Source organism: Manis pentadactyla, chromosome 1 (assembly GCF_030020395.1).
Source record: "Manis pentadactyla isolate mManPen7 chromosome 1, mManPen7.hap1, whole genome shotgun sequence".
Lineage (NCBI taxonomy): Eukaryota > Metazoa > Chordata > Mammalia > Pholidota > Manidae > Manis > Manis pentadactyla.
Genome location: NC_080019.1, coordinates 47,315,618 through 47,333,742, shown reverse-complemented (window position 1 = coordinate 47,333,742; position 18,125 = coordinate 47,315,618). Strand labels below are relative to the sequence as shown.

At 42.2% G+C, this 18,125-nt stretch overlaps 2 protein-coding genes across 9 annotated transcripts in view; both read left to right on the top strand.

Annotated features, from left to right (window-relative positions):
• Window positions 1-1,752: 1,752 nt before the first annotated feature.
• RPL14 (ribosomal protein L14) lies at window positions 1,753-6,712 on the top strand. Its single transcript, XM_036899343.2, has 5 exons — window positions 1,753-1,950; window positions 2,447-2,541; window positions 5,976-6,075; window positions 6,159-6,212; window positions 6,388-6,712. Exons 2-5 carry the CDS (start codon window positions 2,489-2,491, stop codon window positions 6,673-6,675), a joined length of 495 nt encoding a protein of 164 aa, XP_036755238.2. The 5' UTR covers window positions 1,753-1,950; window positions 2,447-2,488; the 3' UTR covers window positions 6,676-6,712.
• Window positions 6,713-12,859: 6,147 nt separating this feature from the next.
• The window catches only part of ZNF621 (zinc finger protein 621), a 43,018-nt gene continuing 37,752 nt past the window's right edge, over window positions 12,860-18,125 (top strand). For 2 of the 8 annotated variants that reach the window (XM_057497582.1, XM_057497581.1), the window contains exons 1-2: window positions 13,019-13,391; window positions 13,788-13,873. In XM_057497582.1, the coding sequence (XP_057353565.1) occupies window positions 13,352-13,391; window positions 13,788-13,873 (126 nt within the window). In that variant the 5' untranslated portion in view covers window positions 13,019-13,351. The other 6 variants (XM_057497584.1, XM_036899351.2, XM_057497583.1 and 3 more) reach the window with 6 other exon arrangements.

The window sequence follows — 18,125 nt, the reverse complement described above, 5'->3', positions numbered from 1 at the left end:
TGTTCAAGTAACTGTACATTAACGATACCAAAAAAAAAAACTGATGAAGGTAGATTTCACGTTGTGTTCTTTCCACAATAAAATAACACTTTTAAAAACTGAAAAAAAAAAAAGAAGTGATATGATTTGATTTGTTTTTTAAAATGATCTCTCTGACTGGTGAGCAGAGAAAAGATTGAAGTGAGCAATGGCACAGGTCACTAGAGGCTGCTAGAACCCTCCTGAGAAGATACCAACTGGTATTGAGCTTAGAGGAAAGGACTGAAATACATTAGGGAATTGTCAGCACAGTGATAACAACCGTAATCAAATAATGAAAGGTAACATTGCCATACTTAGACAGAGAGAGATTCTGCATGTGTTCTGATGTGAGGCATCAAGGGCGTAGCATTTCTTGCAAAAATGCATATCTGAATCCTAGCATGATGGAGACAAACCCATATTAAGAGACATTCTACCAAACAACTAGCCTGTATTTAAAATGCCAGTATTATGAAAGACAAAGAATGTCTTAGGAGCTGTCATAGATTTAAAAAGACTAGACACAACAACCAAATGCAGTTTTTAATCCTCCATTAGATTATGCACCAGGGGAAAAAATGTTCTTCATTTGTTCTAAAGGACAGAAGTGGGCCAATTGGTAACATTTAAATAAGGACTTTCTAATAGTCTATAATATACTATATATAGTAATAGACCATATTGCTGATATTGATCATTTAACTATGTAAGATAATGTCCTTGTTTTTAGGATAGCACGTTTGTGTAGAGATAAAGGAACATCATGCCTGCAATTTCAAATGGTTCAGAAAAAAAATTGTGGAATGATAAGGCAAACGTAAAACGTTAACATTCGGAAAATCTAAGCGAAGAGTTTAGGGGAATTATTTATAGTAGTTTTGCAATTTTTCCGTAAGTCTTAATCATTTAGAATGAAAGGGAAGCAAAATTACTGGGGTCACTGAGGGAGAGGAAACATCTAATACTAAGCCATGAGCAACATTTACACAAAAATCATAATACTAAGTAGTGAAAGGAAAGATGGAAGAATGTTAAAAGAAAAAATTAAGTGGACTGCGGACAGTGTTACAGGGGAAGGCTTACCTTCTGTGCTCTTCTTCACCCTCAAGTCCCAAGAAATGACTGCCTCTCGCCCACCTATCACTAAAGCCAATCTCGCTGCCGGCTTTCACCGAAAGTCCGGCTCACGGAAGATCCGCCATGTTTTCCCGGGGAGCTGCAAGCGTGAACGCAGTAGGCGCCACCAATCCGTACCCACGTCTGCGTCTCGTTACGTGCTGGGGGCGGAGCGGCCGCCTTGCACTTGCGCAAATGCGGGGAGGCTTTCTTTCTTCTCGCCGGTCGCCGCCAGCATGGTGAGTAAAGCTGTCGCGAGCTCCGGTTTTGGCAACTTTACCGCTCCATATCCGCTCGGCGGAGGCGCTGACCGGGTCATAGGTAGCGTGCGGTGAGGGCCCAGAGGGGGCAGAGTTTAGGAGTTTCCCGGACGCGCCGCTGAACAGCGCGTGGAGGCCCAGCGCTCCTTGGGCCACGCGTGCACTCCGCCATCCCGCGGAGCCGGAAGACCGGGGCGGCCGGCGACGTGTGCTGGGCTGGGCCTGTGCGTGCCCCACAGGCTTGGAGGCCTACGGAACCGGCCTTTGCTGCTGCCACTAACATTTCGTTCAGCCGCGTCGTCCCTTGGCACATGAGCATATTCCCCTCAATATTTTTCTCGCAGTACTTAACTACATTGTATTTAAGCTGCAAAGCTTTATAAACTAGGGAGTATTTTTAATCAGTATCGCTGGTTTTTTTCACCACGCACCTCCCCCACTCCCATTTTAGGTGTTCAGGCGCTTCGTGGAGGTTGGCCGTGTGGCTTACGTCTCCTTCGGGCCTCACGCCGGGAAGCTGGTCGCAATTGTAGATGTTATTGATCAGAACAGGGTAAGTGTAAGAAAAAGTGTCACAACCTAACACGGCAGTGGGTGGTATGCAGATAATGGTTATTGTCGCAGTGGGAGCGCTGTCGATGGTACCTTTGTTCAAAGTAGAGGTTTCAGGCACAGACTTGAGTTGGCCAGTACTATTGGGTTTTAGTATTCCTTCTGCCACTTAAAACTAGCAAGAGCTTTTAACTGATTATATGTAAAGCGAGTTCAGAACAATGCCCAGCCCAAAGAAAACCCTTGAATTTGAGAACAACAGTCTAAGGGATTGACCAAAGGCTGTGAATGAACTTTAAGATGTTTGTTGGAAATGTAAGGATTAAAGACTCAAAATTGCTTAATTATATGTAGTTAAGTTAGTTTAGTCTTTTTTAAGAAGCACGTAAATAGTAAGAGATTTGATGATTCAGAAAGGACAGACATATAGGTTACCTGTTTTGAGTGCTATTATGTTTTCCACTGAGATGTTTAATCTCATGTATTCTGTATCCTAGGCTTTGGTTGATGGGCCTTGCACTCAGGTAAGGAGACAGGCTATGCCATTCAAATGCATGCAGCTCACTGACTTCATCCTCAAGTTTCCACACAGGTAACTGCACCAACTATCACCCTTCCCCCAGCTTGTTTATACTAATAAAAGTTTTCTTAGTTTAAGTAAAAAAATGTTGCTGTTCTGTTGTTTTCCACTTGAGAATATAATAAGCAGTGTTGAAGAGTGAGAGCAGTTCAGAAGAGGGATTTGCAGTATGGAAGTGACAGGCATTATTTATCTTTTAAATGTCCTTTGATTATGTTTCCTCCATATAGTAGTTTTCCGGCTTTGCCTTTATCCAGATTTGCTATCCTGTTTTTTTTGTCACCCTTCAAGTTTATACAGCAAAGAAATTCTGGTCTCCCGAACATGTTCTAGTCACTTAACAGCTTCAAAACAAAAATACTAACTTGGGTCTCTTCGAATACTAGCTATCCTTAGTTGAGCATCCAGTGTCAGTTACTTGGTAAGTATTTTACATACATCATGTCACGATGACAGCCACTAAAGAGGTCCAATTCCTAGTTGCTTATGAGGAATTGATGCTCAATGTGATATGGATTGTAGAAGTCAATCTGTGTGTTTCTATACAGTTGTCTGTGCAGCAGTGACATTTGGTCTTTAAGCATTATAATATAAATGAAAACATGAAGCCTAAGGGTTACCTTTACCTCATTCATTATGGAAAAGAAACTGCTTTCTACACATCCATTACCATAAAATTGTATATATGTGATCAGAGGTGATCTTTAAATCCAGAAAATGGACTGGTTTGAGTTTCTTTTTATTAGTAAAATTGTGTGTTTGAGATTATAAGACATCCTGGTTTAGTGAACACGAAATAAAAGACAGTGTGCATCGTACTATGTGTTCTAGAGCTTAATGCTGGAGGGATGATTAACAAGAAGTGTACTTTGGGCACTTTGCTTATGCTTTTTTTTATTAAGGTATCATTGATATATACTCTTAAGAAGGTTTCACAAGAAAAACAGTGTGGTGGTTATTCACCCTTATTACCAAGTCCCCCCATACCCCTTGCTTTACTGTCCATTACTGTAGTAAGATGCCACAGAGTCCCTATTTGTCTTCTCTGAGCTGCACTGTCTTCCTCGTAACCCCATATACGCCATGTGCACCAATCATGATACCCCACAATCTCCTCCCTCTCTCCCCACTCACCCTCCCCCACCCCTCCCCTTTGGTAACCACTAGTCCCCTTGAAGTCTGTGACTGCTGCTATTTTGTTCCTATAATTTTGCTTCGTTGTTTCATTCCACAAATGAGGGAAATCGTTTGGTATTTGTCTTTCTTTGCCTGACTTATTTGACTTGAGCATAATACCCTCTAGCTCCGTCCATGTTATTGCAAATGGGAGGATTTATTTCTTAAGGCTGAGTAGTATTCCATTGTGTATATGTACCACATCTTTATCCATTCACCTACTGATGGACATGTAGGTTGTTTCCATATCTTGGCATTTGTAAATAGTGCTGCTATAAACATAGGGGTCCATATGTCTTTGTGAATCTGATAAGTTGTTTTCTGTGGGTAAATTCCTAGGAGTGGAATTCCTGGGTCAAATGGTATTTCTGTTTTTAGTTTTTTGAGGAACGTCCATATTGCTTTCCACAGTGGTTGAACTAGCTTAGCATTCCCACCAGCAGTGTAGGAGGGTTCCCCTTTCTCCGAATCCTCGCCAGCATTTGTTGTTCTAGTCTTTTCAATGTTGGCCATCCTAACTGGTGTGAGGTGATATCTCATTGTGGTTTTAATTTGCATTTCCCTGATAATTAGTGATGTGGAGCATCTTTTCATGTGCCTGTTGGCTATCTGAATTTCTTCTTTGGAGAAGTGTCTGTTCATAGTCTCTACCCATTTTGTAGTAGGGTTATTTGCTTTTTGGGTGTTGAGGCATGTGAGTTCATTATATACTGTGGATGTTAACCCCTTGTTGGGTATGTCATTTACAAATATATTCTCCCATACTGTAGGATGCCTTTTTGTTCTGCTGATGGTGTCCTTTGCTGTACAGAAGCATTTTAGCATGATGTAGTTTCATTTGTTCTTTTTTTTTTTATTTTGGTATCATTAATCTACAATTACATGAGGAACATTATATTTACTAGACTACCCCATCACCAAATCCCCCCGACATATCCCATTATAGTCACTGTTCATCAGTGTAGCAAAGTGCTATAGAATCACTACTTGTCTTCTCTGTGTTGTACAGCCCTCCCCGTGCTCCCCCCCCCCACATTATATCTGCAAATAGTAATGCCCCTATTTTTTCCCCCTTATCCCTCCCTTTCCACTCATCCTCCGCAGTTCCTTTCCCTTTGGTAACTGTTAGTCCATTCTTGGGTTCTGTGAGTCTGCTGCTGTTTTGTTCCTTCAGTTTTTCTTTGTTCCTATACTCCACAGATGAGTGAAATCATTTGATACTTGTCTTTCTCTCCCTGGCTTATTTCGCTGAGCATAATACCCTCTAGCTCCATCTATGTTGTTGCAAATGTTAGGATTTGTTTTCTTCTTATGGCTGAATAATACTTCATTGTGTATATGTACCACATATTCTTTGTCCATTCATCTGCTGATGAACACTTAGGTTGCTTCCATTTCTTAGCTGTTGTAAATTCATTTATTTATTTTTGGTTTTGTTTCCCTTGCCCGAGGAGATGTGTTCAGGAAAAAGTTGCATATGTTTTATGTCCAGGAGATTTTTGCCTGTGTTTTTTCCTAGAGTTTTATGGTGTCATGACTTACATTCAGGTCTTCGATCCATTTTGAGTGTACTTTTGTGTATGGGGTTAGACAATAATACAATTTCATTCTCTTGCTTGTGGCTGTCCGGTTTTTCCAACAGTTGTTGAAGAGGCTGTTATTTCCCCTTTGTATATCCATGGCTCCCTTATTGTATTATTAGTTGACCATATATGCTTTGGTTTATCTCTAGGCTCTCTAGTCTGTTCCATTGGTCTATGGGTCTGTTCTTGTGCCAGTACCAAATTGTCTTGATTACTGTGGCTTTGTAGTAGAGCTTGAAGTCGGGGAGCATAAACCCCCCTGCTTTATTCTTCCTTCTCAGAATTGCTTTGGCTGTTCGGGGTCTTTGTGGTTCCATATGAATTTTAGAACTATTTTCTCTAGTTCATTGAAGAATAGCTGTTGGTATTTTGATAGAGATTGCATTGAATCTGTAGATCGCTTTAGGCAGGATGGCCATTTTGACTATATTAATTCTTCCTATCCATGAGCATGGGATGTTTCCATTTAATGTCTCTCATAAGCATGTTATAGTTTTCAGAGTATAGGTCCTTGGTTAGGTTTATTCCTAGGCATTTTTTTCATTTGATGCTATTGTGAGTGGAATTGTTAATGCTTTTTAAAAAAATTTCAGTGGGTATAAATTGTGCTGCTCAGGATGTAAAAACTGTCCTTGGGTCTGTGGCTTCAGAGCTGATTTCCTAATCTGTAGTCTTGGCTCTTTATAGTGCCCGTCAGAAGTATGTTCGACAAGCCTGGCAAAAGGCAGATATCAGTACAAAATGGGCAGCTACAAGATGGGCCAAGAAGATTGAAGCCAGAGAAAGGGTAATGATTTAGAGTCATTTGAATTCTGAGCTTACCTTTTTTGGAGGGTTGGAAGATGAATGAGGATTTTTTCTTTTTAACAGAAAGCCAAAATGACAGACTTTGATCGTTATAAAGTCATGAAGGCAAAGAAAATGGTAAGTGTTTAAATTATTACAAGATTGTTGTATTCTAACCATAAACTTGTCGGGTAATTCTGCCTGCCCAAGATTGGCAGACTGGAGTTGACTTCATAAAGGTCTTAGATGTAAGGATTGTCTTCTATACACACAGGATGCAAATGTGATAAATATTTACATTGTAATTTTTCAGAGGAACAGAATAATCAAACTTGAAGTTAAGAAGCTACAAAAGGCAGCTGTCCTAAAAGCATCTCCCAAGAAGGCACCTGCTGCTAAGGGTGCAGCTGCAGCTCCTGCCCCTGCTCCTGCAAAGCATCCAGCAAAGAAGATGACCGCTGTGGGCAGGAAGGCACCATCCCAGAAGGTTCCTGCCCCAAAGCCTGCTGGCCAGAAGGTAGCACCTCCGAAAGCTCAGAAGGGTCCGAAACCACCAGCCCAGAAAGCACCTGCCCCAAAGGCATCTGGCAAGAAAGCCTAAGAGCTTGTTGTAAAAGTAATAAAAGTTCTTCTTGACACACTGACAAATATACTTAATTCAGTGGAGTAAAGCCTGTTGCTGAGGCTTGGGTTATGCAGATTATTAGTAGGATGATTAATGTCAGCTGGTAGAGAATCAGTTTAGTTCCATTCTGCCCAAACTCAGTGTAAGTCATCACACAAAGTCCTAACTAGTTGATGTGCTCACAGGAAATTGTGATAATTAGAATGCCAGGTGATTTTTTTTCCCTGTAACAAATATGTTTCCCGTGAATATGTACAATCCCAACAGCTTTTGATGCTTACAAGTTCAAGTTTTCTTATATAGGAACACATCAGAAAACGCGTAAACCAAAAACATGATACGCTGGTTACAAGTTTCTGTTTTCCTATTATTTCTAACCAAAAGCTGGCTTCTAAGTCATGGGATGATGGAGACAAAACTTATTTTTGCTTCATGGTATTCATAGGCAAGTGATGGCATCCAGTGCAATAGCTTCTGTGATGGAGTAAAGGGAATTTTGTTACCAGACCTTGTCTGGATTGGAGAATTGCCTAGAGAAATTGGGGTCTTCAGCTAAAACCTGAAAAATGGTGTAAGGGAAGGGAGGGATAGAGAACACAAAACAAGGTTTCAGGTTGGTGTTAGATCCATGGGGGGTGTAGTAAGCCATTGAGTGGTTTTAAGTAGAGTGATACCTCAGCATTAGATGATTGTGCTGTTGTATTGACTCTTATAGGAGCAAGATTTGGAAGATCAGAGGTGGTGATACCAAGATAGCTTAGTTTAGTATTCTTCACCTAGACAGTAGTCCAAGCCAGCTAGTGCCATTTTGTAGGCTTTGATCATGGATTGGTCTGGACCAAATATAATAAGGGTTTCTGGCTCATTGGCTGTGCGAGAAAAGGAGAGAGGGTGAAGATTAGCCAGGGGATATGAGTTTTTTTAGAGGGCATCTCATATTTATTGATCAAATGGTTGTTAACAACAATAAAATTCTGTATAGGGGACTCAGTGCTCAATGCACAATCATCAATCCACTCCAAGCCTAATTCTCGTCAGTCTCCCATCTTCTGAAGCATAACGAACAAGTTCTTAAATGGTGAACAAATTCTTACATAGTGAATAAGTTCTTACATGGTGAACAGTACAAGGGCAGTCATCACAGAAACTTTCGGTTTTGATCACGCATTATGAACTATAAACAGGTCAAATATGAATATTCGTTTGATTTTTATACTTGATTTATATGTGGATCCCACATTTCTCCCTTTATTATTATTATTATTATTTTTAATAAAATGCTGAAGTGGTAGGTAGATGCGAGATAAAGGTAGAAAACATAGTTTAGTGTTGTAAGAGAGCAAATGTAGATGATCAGGTGTGTGCCTATAGACTATGTGTTAATCCAAGCTAGACAAGGGCAATAAAACATCCACGGATGCAGAAGATTTCTCTCAAAACGGGGGATGAGGTTCTAAGCCTCACCTCTGTTGATCCCCAATTTCTCACCTGATGGCCCCCCTGCGACTGTGCCTGTCTTAGGTTGTTCCTCCCAGGGGATATGAGTTTTAAGACACCATCCAGACTATCTGGGTAGTTAATGTAAGGATGCAGACAACCTGTATTCAGATCTGTCTCTGCCACTTGAAAGCTGTGCTTTCGATACTTGTTAATCTCAGCCTACTTCTCTCTGGGCTCTCTAGTCTGTTCCATTGGTCTTGCTGTGGTGTTGCTTCATGGAGTAGGGAAATAAGTCAGCAGGCATACAGTACAGTGACTGAGTCATAGTATGAGAGTTAATGAGAACAAATCTCTAGCACAGATTTAGGATTCATGGATATGTAAATGGTCCCTTTAAGACTGTGATGATAGAGATGAGTAGAAAAAGATTGGGAAGGAGTTATCAGAGGTGGGAAACCAGGAGGAGGACATGGAAACCAGAAATTTAGATTGTCAAGGTGAGGGGAAGAGGGCAGTAAGTGAAGGGGAAACGTCACATGGAGTTTGGAGGTTTTGGTCTAAATTGGGAGTGGCCTGAGCGTGACCGAGTGCCTCTGGAGAAGCAGGTAATTGGAGAAGTTTGGTTCTTTGGGAAATAGGACAGAATGGAGCCAAGAGAAGAGAAGGGATTTGGCTAGCTTTATAGGAAAGGTGTCCTTGGCATCAGGAAAAGGAAGAAGTGGATTTCAAAGATAAACTCATAGTTTCACTGTCTGAATTGAGGATGACTCACCTGGATCTCTGAACTTCTCTGGAGTTAGCAAGATCACCTACTGAGGAAGATGAGAATGAATTTTCAGCGTGCAGGTTTGAAATTGCTCATGGAGGAAAGAGGAGCATTCTGTCAGATTGCAATTGACTTTGAGGGCCCTTTTACTCTAGTCCATGAAACTCCTCAAAAGAAAAATTTAAGGCAGGATGAGAGCTTCAGCGTAGAAGCATTCAAGCAAATTGGAAATTCCAATGTAAGGGACCTGTAGGAAAGTGACTCAGGTATAGGATATCTGAAAAGAAATAGGAAGTAGAGTAAGCTGAGGCCAGGTAATATGACAGCATAGTCTGGACTGGGATGAGGGATGGAAGAGATAAAGAAGTTATTAAAATAGACAGGCACATAATGATCCATTTTAATTACAGAGAATTGCACCCTTGTCCAGTTACCCTTACATAACAGGAGGATGTCATAGGGAAAAGAATACTGGCTTCAGGTTTAAATTCTGTTCAGCCTGAACTCATTCTTGTACCTCACATAAGCCTCATCTAAAATACAGGGACAACTGAAAACCTGCATTACACAAAACTGCAAGTATCAGATGAAATAAAGTGAGGACAAGGTTCATATCCCCAGCACCATAACAATTCTTTCCATATATTAGGTATGTGATTTGGGTGGGATTTGTGTTGAGCTAAGTTGGCTCTATGGGAAAATTAGGCAGTTGGCCAGTTTGGTTTTCAGGAAGCCTGTGCTTTCGGAAGCTTACGCTCTTTAGTTGGTGTCTCCACTAAACTGGTATTCCTCTCAACTGGTATTCCTGTTTCTTCTAGGTCACATTATCTACCCCCCCCACCCCATTTGTTGGATAAGTTAAAGTTTACCTCAGATCTATACTACCTACCTGAATTTTTCTTAATCCAGTCATGAATACATTTATACCGCAATGAAAATATTACACTTGGAATTAAATATGAAAATTCGTAGATCTTTTTCTAACATTTTCAACTTGATTATCTGGTAGCAATTGCAGTATCTTTGGCAAAGGAAACAACTATGTATTTCGCAGACATTTTTTCCATGCGTTTACAATACACATAAAAATAACATTGTTTTAAACAAATCTTATGCTGCACATATTCTGCAACTTTTTCCTCTTAACAGATTAATCTACCTAATTCTCTAATCATATTAATCTACCTAATTCTCACACATTTTGCATAATAATACATTGTATGAATGTTCACTTGACCTATTGAAGTTCATTATGGATGTTTATTTGACCTCGATTGGTAGACTTTAAGGATGGTGCTAATTACCTTGTTATAAACAGTGCTTCCATGAATGTCCTTGTAGGTACCTCCTCTATATGTTATTTATCTGATGCATATTACCAAGCAGTGCAGTTGCTGGGTTGAAGAATGTGTTTTTATCACTCCTCCAGTAGGCTCTACCAGTGTTTAGTCTTCAATCAGTGACTGGGGACATTCCTGCATGACAATCTTTTTCTTTTAAATAATACTGGCTTTTATATTCACCTATGAAATTACCTTTACTAGTGTTCCTTTTTTTTCCTTCAGCTAAGACAGCAGAATAAATGATTTATTGTGCACATGTTAGATTCAGCCTGAGATCCCCGCTGAGAAAATGAATAGTCCAGAATGTCACAGGTCCAAGACAAAGGACCAAAAGGGACTGTTTTGTTATGAGCAAGGTGGGTCTCTCAAAGATGGTCACTACAATCAGATGATGGATATTCTAATGCACTGAGACAAGTTCTAGATGGTAGGCATGCAGTCCAACAATTTGTGCTAGTGTCCTTGGTCTCTGGATTTCTTCATTTCTACTCCTGTGGGTTCCATGGTGTGCAAGCTGTTTGTTTCATTGGGCCTCTGCTTCATCTTTTTTGCTTCAAGCTTTTCCATTTGCTTCTTCATCCATTTGTCTCTTATAGTTTAGAGGTTTCTAAAAAGATGGTGCCAAGACCAAAAGACCCTTTGCTAGTGTTCTTAAATTTTTTTATGACTTCGAGTTACTGTGTAGTGTCTTTTGATTTCAGCCTGAATTACCCCCATTCAGCATTTCTTTAAGTGAAGGTCTACTGATAACTCCTTCAGCTTTTTTTACTTTTTAAAAAAAATTATCAAATGTACATCACAGTGTTGTGTTCAACAGCCCCACTCCCCTGCCCCCACCCACTCCCCTTCCCCTTGGTACCACTGCTCAGTTCTCAGTGTCAGTGATTCTAATGCTGATTTGTTCCTTTCTTATTTTGATCTTTCCACAAACAAGTGAAATCTTACAATATTTGTCTTCCTCAGCCTGGCTTATTGCACTGAGCATAATACCCTCTAGGTCCACCCATATTGTTGCAAATGGCAGAATTCTTTTCTTTTTATGACAGAATAATATTCCATTGAGTATATATAGCACATCTTTATCCATTTATCTACTGATGGACACTTAGGTTGCTTCCGGATCATGGGTATTGTAGTGCTCTGATAAACACAGGGGTACATATGTCTTTTTGAATCTGGGATCTTCTTTTCTTCAGGTAAATTCCTAGAAGAATTACTGGGTCAAATGGTATTTCTTTTTTTTAGCTTTTTGAGGAACTTTTGCTTTCCACAATGGTTGAGCTAATCTACATTCCCACCAACGGTGTAGGAGGATTCCCAGTTCTCCACATCCTCACCAGCATTTGTTGTTCCTTGCCGTTTGGGTGTTGGCCATCCTGACTGGTGTGAGGTGATACCTCATTGTTTTAATTTGCATTTCCCTGATGATTAGTTACGTGGAGCATCTTTTCATGTGCTTGTTGGCAGTTTGTATTTCTACTTTGGAGAAGTGTGTTCAAGGCCTCTGCCGATTTTTTGATCAAGTTGTTTTTGGGTGTTAAGATGTGTGAGTTCTTTATATATTTTGGATGTTAACCCCTTATCAGATGAGTTGTTCATGAATATGTTCTCCCATACTGTAGGATGCCTTTTTCTTCTTCTGCTGATGTCCTTTGCTGTACAGAAGCTTTTTAGCATGATGTAGTCCTATTAGTTCATTTTTTATTTTGTTTCCCTTTTTTAATTTTTGGATTGAATTTTTTTTTCTATCATTAATGTACAATTACATGAACAATATTATGGTTACTAGACTCCCCCACATTATCTGATTTCCAGAGCATGTGTACTGGGAGAAGTTATGTAAATTAAATTAATGTCAGTTACTTGCTCATGATTTGGTCAAAGAACAACCTTTCCTGATATAAAAAGTATTTTTAACCTCTTAATTCCCAGTCCTTTCTCCCCGCCACCCCCTTCATTTTACTCAGCCAAACCTGCAGGACAACCTATAAAGTATTATCCAGATAATCCTTTATCGTACTTGTGGAGGTATGATTTTTTTTTTCAGCCAGTGTTGACATTTAAATGATTTAAATGCTAGCTACTGGTTGGAAAAATAGCTTCAAACCAGATTTTTTGGTAACCTACTGGAAAAAGCTGAACACCAGACATTTAACGTGTCCTGTGAAAGTCAATACAGAACAAAATCATTTAATATAAGGACATGCCCTGTATATATAGGCATGCCCAGCAACCTTAGTCACCATTATCTTGGTTACTAATGTATCTGCCCTAAACGGCTCCCTACATGCCTAGGTCCTGGAAACGGAGGAGGATTTAAACGGGCAGATGGAAATCATGGTTTTCCTAAAGGCTACTCAGTCTAGGAATCAAGCAGGATCCTAGGCTTGGGCCTCTTAAGAGATGGCACAAGAGCCATTCTCCCCAGACCTGCCCAGCCCAGGTGACTCATGGAGTAAAGGCAGCAGAGAGCTCCAGCTCCATCCCCTTAATGGGCCCAAAAGCCGAAGTCTGCGTAGACCGAGGCTGCATCAGTGCCAGGACACTTGAGCCTCCACTCGGTTCCAACGGTTGCAGAGAAAAGGGGGACCTGCCAGCTGTGCTGCGGCTGGGCGCCAGCCAGTAACCACGTAGGCAGGAGCCAATCGGCAGCTCGCTTCTCCCGCCAGCCCGGCAGAGTCACGTGGGCCAGGCCGCAGGGACCACTGAGACGGAAGGCCTCCGGATGGCCTAGAAGGGCGCTGGGCGCGTGCTCTCGCTTCCGCTTCTGCGTGTCGCTACTGGCTTCTCGGTGTCCAGAGCGAGCGAGCGAGTGAGAGCGAGCGTGGGCTCCACCTTCCTGTGCGTGCCAGGTCCGCCGCCGGGTCCCGGCTTCCTCGCTCTCCCGGCGGCTCGTCAGTGCCCGTCCCTCGAACTCAGCCCGGGTGGCAGCCCGCCCCTCCCTAATCCGGAGCTCCGGCGTCTGGGTCTTTCAGAAGCAGCCCGAAGCGGCTGCGCGGCCTTGTAGAGCTCTGCTCCAGCCCCTTGTCCTCCGCGGTGTGATCCTCTGGTGTCCTAAAGAAATTGGCTGAAAGGCATCCTGCGCGCGGAGCTGACGTTTCTGATGTTCTGGGGGTCTCCTGCTCTCCTGGGTGGAGATCCCGGTCAGTCTCACTCACTGGACCACTGTTTTATTTGCAGTCCACACCCAGCCACCCCTGTCCTTTCTCGCCATAGGCACCTGTTCTGGGTCTGTGTCATGGTCCCTGTATGCGCCTTTTTTTAGGTTTTTAGGTTCGTTCAGACGCAGGACTGTAGGGGCAGAATTCGTCTTGGATTCCTCGGTCCGCTCTGTGTGAATGGGCTGAGGAACCTGGGTGACCAGATGGAGGAGTGTCCTGAGGAGCAGGCAGAGCAACTCAGGAGGACGTTGGGGCGATCAGGCAGAGGCGGGCCTGGTAGTCTTCTGCCTGTGCTGGAAATGAGAATGGGTCAGCCATTGGCCGGCTGTGGATGATGCAGCACAGGGACTCTTGCACTCATGGCTCTTCTTCTCTTAGCTTCTAAGGTTCTTGCTTTTCCACATCAAGAAGACAGTGCACGAAGCCAGGGGATATCCGCCATGTTCCAAACAACTTGGCCTCAGGTGAGATGAGCTTCCTTTCAGTCTTTTAAAAATCACATTAGCAATCAGATGATCAGAAAAGGACAAAGAAGGCCTAACTTGGCCAGGCTGTGGTTTCCCCCTTGAGTCTATCCCCAGGGCTACATTTTTAAACATGTGGTGGAAGAAATAAGAGTTTTGTGTATCAGAGTGATGAGTTTGATGTGTAGGTTTAAGTGGAAAAGGGGGGACCCAAGATAAATTCCCCCTGCAAGGGGAAATCCAGATCATGTTCTACAAATAAAAATTCCCTGCTGAAGATGATGCCGCTGTTCTTGTTCACAAAGCCGAAGAATGAGCTTCACAAACACCCAAGGTAGGAGAGCAAGGTACAGGCTTTTATTTAGAAATAAAGTGAGAGGAAAGAGCTCCTGGCTCACCTCAAGAGGGGACAAGAGAGCCCCCGGGTGGTGCGTTGTCTAGAGGATTTATAGGCAGTACAGGATTTTTGGGAATTGAGGGCTTAGGGTGTGGACTTGTACCACCTGCCCTGCCCTCAGGGTGGGCTGGGTTGTCTGTTTGCCATGGCTGTTTACAGTGAAGTTATGGGTTCTGCTGAGATACTCTTGCGGAACACTCAAACATTCCAGGCCAAGTTGCTCCTGGCCTTTTGACCTTTAACTGATCTCACTGAAGATGTCTATATTCCTAGTCGGGTATCTTTACCCTAGAGAATTAGTGTGATCTTGACTTTGAATAATGCTGAACACAGAGTTTTTATAGGGACTTTACATTGTTACATTGCTTTGACTGTAAGTATCTTGCCTTGCTTTTTCCAGAGGCCCTAACCCTACTCTATCTAAGCCCATGGTCCCTGTCTCAAAACCAGAGAAATTCTTGATTGAACAGATTGTCCCACAAATTGTAGATGTATCTCAGAGAGACCTGCAGTGTTCTTTCCTTTGCACTTTCTAAATGCTGTGTGCAGAGTACTGAATAATGCAGACAAACATCCTTTTCTCAAGGGTACTTTGAACAAAATAGACAGTCCGTAAGCAAATAAATTAATACCATAATTACATGTTGCTAAAGTATAGTGCTTCTCAAAAGTGTGGTCCGCAGGTGGGCATCATCAGCATCATCTAGGAGCTCATTAGAATTGTGAATTCTTGGGCCTCACCACAGACCCAGAATCAGACTGGGGAGGAGAGTGTATGGGGTCAGGAATCTTGTAACAAGCTCTCCTGCTGATTCCTATGCACTTTCTCAAATCTGAGAATCCCCAAAGAAGCTACCTCTGAAGATAATGGTCAGGGAAGCCCCACCGAGGTGGTAACATGAGGGTGAGACCTTGAGGGTGACATAGAAACAGTTTTGGAAACTACTGAAGAGAGGGGTAATGAAGAGCTTTCCATGCAAAGGCCCTGAGTGGGGGAGAAAGCTGGTGTGCTCTAGAAATGGGGAGAGGTCAGAGAAAGTACTTCAGTGTGATGCGTTAAGGCCTATGGCTTATATGTCACTGTGAATGAAGGCTGGTTTCTATTCTGGGTTCAGTGAGAAGGCACTAAAGGATTTTAAGCAGGGTTGTGATATGGTTGGATTTATATGTTAAGAAGGTGTCTAACCCTTGGTTGTGAGTTGGTAGTAGAAGGGTGTCAGTCAATTAGGACCATATTATAGTCCAAGTAAGAGATTTAAGTATTGCTTCCCCTTTTTTCCTCTAAGTAGACTTTATTTTTTAGAGAAATTTTAGAACTTTTAAAGAAGTTGAGAACTATTTTTTAGAGAAGTTGCTAAGATAACAAAATTGAGGAGCAAATACAGAGAATATAAGCCCCCACATATCCATAGCCTCCCCCATTCTCATCATCCCCCATAAGAGTGGTACATTTGTTACAGTTGATGAGCCTGCATGGTCACATAATCATCCAGTGTCCATAGTTTTCATTAGGGCTTCCCTCTTGGTGTTGTACAGTAGTGTATGAGTTACAAATGTATAATGAGATTTATCCATTATTAGAGTATATGTGGATTTAACAATTCCTGTGCTCTGCCTGTTCATCCCTCTCTCCCTGGAAACTGCTGATTTTTTTACTGTCTATATAGTTTTGTCTTTTCCAGGTGTCATATAGTTGGAATCATACAGTGTATAGTCTTTTCGTATTTGTGTCTTTCAGTTAGTAATACACATTTAAAGTTTCCCATGATTTCTCATGACTTGATAGCGTATTTCTTTCTAGTGCTGAGTAATATTCCATTATCTGGATATATGACAGTTAATTTATCCATTCACATACTGGGGATATCTTGGTTGTTTCCAAGTTTTGGCAGTTCTGAATAAAGCTGCTATAAACATCTGTGTGCAGGTTATGTGAATATAATCAACTCATTTGGGAAGAAACCAAGGAGCCTGATTACTGGATATATGGTAAGAAAATGTTTGGTTTTGTAAGAAACCACCAAACTTTTCTCAAGCGGCTGTGCCATTTTGCATTCCCACCAACAGTGAGTGCGAGTTCCTGTTGCTCCACATCCTCAGCAGCATTTTGGCCCTTCTAGTAGGTGTGTGGTGGTATCTCATTGTTTTAATTTGCATATGACTTACGAGGACATACATGTAGAACATCTTTTCATATACCTATTTGCTCTCTGTATACCTTCTTTGCTTAGGCATCTGTTCAGATCTTCTGTCCACTTTTTAATTGGGTTGTTCATTTTCTTACTCTTGAGTTTTGAGGGCCATTTAGATCTCATCATTCCCCAGTTTGATGAGTGTCATGATTTGTTCTTTTTTTTTTCATTGTTTCCTTTGGAACTGAGTTCCCTAATTGTTCTTGTTTTAAAAGGACACCCCTCATAAGGAACTGAGTATAGAGCCAGTAAAGCTGCTGTGAGCAGTACGAGTTGCCAGAATTTATCCTTGGGGTGCGTTGCTTCGTGCTTCCTCCAGGAACAATTATAGTAGCATTCTCTTCTCCCTGTGACCTTGCTGACTCTACTGCACAGGCTGCTACCAGGAGAGAGTGTCATACACAGGAGCTTAGCTGAGCCCCTGTTGGTAGGTGTTTTTACTTTCAGTGGCTGGAAACAACAAGGCTGACTGCATCGGGTCATGAGAATCCCAGGAGGTGGGGTCATCTGTAGGGCCATCAGCACGGGGAAGGCACAGAAATCATGAAGCCCCCTCCAGTGTGAGAACCTCATTTCTGTGGTCTGCACTATACTGATTGCAGAGCAGATGAAGTAGCCAGTGGACACCATTAAGGGCTGCTCTTGGGCGTCATGGAAGCTTCAGAGTCTCTGGCTCCCAGGGTGAGGTGTGAAGTTTCGAAAGAGCTGACCCTTCAGTCCAAATTGGTTGAAGGAGCTCATGGGACTTCGAGGGAGTGTGGTAAAGATGGACTGACAGGTGATTTTGGGAGTTGGGAGTTTGAGAAACTCTTCTCCCAACCTGTTCTTCTAACCTGATGGGGCAGCAGGTACAGGGGTTAGCCATGTTTTTGGAGAAGTTCATAAGCCTAGTGTGGGAGGCTGCTTGGCATATGGGAAGAGTCCAGCTTTGTTGTTTGACAGATCTGGACTGAAGTACCAGCTCAATTACTCCCTGGCTGTGTGGTTGTTATGGGAAATACTGAAAAAACATGGACTGGGTCACTGACGGAAGAAGCAAGCGGCACTAGGAGGTCTTGGAGTGTTGAGGCTTTATTTTACACCTGAGGGCTCAGAGGGGAGTAATCTCCCAAAAGTCTGAGTCCTGAACAAAGGCAAAGGGAGCAATATATATCTTTCTGCTTCTGTATGTGTAACATTCCTATGTGCACAGCAAGTGAGCAGGCAACGGGGAGTGAGTTTAGGAAGTAAGTGCCTGGCAGAGCGGGGAGTGAAGGGGAGGAGGAAGTTAAGGGAGTTTCTATTGTCTTTGCTAAGAAGAGCAGCAGAAGGGGAGCCACCTGGACTAGACTGGTGTCCTTGTAAGTTTTTCTCTATCACTCCCCCCTTTGATGCCCCTTTAAACACTTCGTTTTAGGGGGCATCATCTCCTCGGTTTATGATAGGGTCATAACGGCTCTGCATATACATGAGCTCTATGGAGGAAATGCATTCCCTGGTAAAGTTAATGAGCTAGTTAAAGATGCAGGGTTTCACTAATAGTTCAAGGAATAACAGAACTACTGACCCAGCAAGGCCAGTTAAAAATATTGTTAGCCGTGGATTCTATTTTAACATTTGCAGCTCGATAGGTGCAGATGTCAGAGGGGGGTTGCACAATTGGTGGGCATGGGCACCTTTTTCA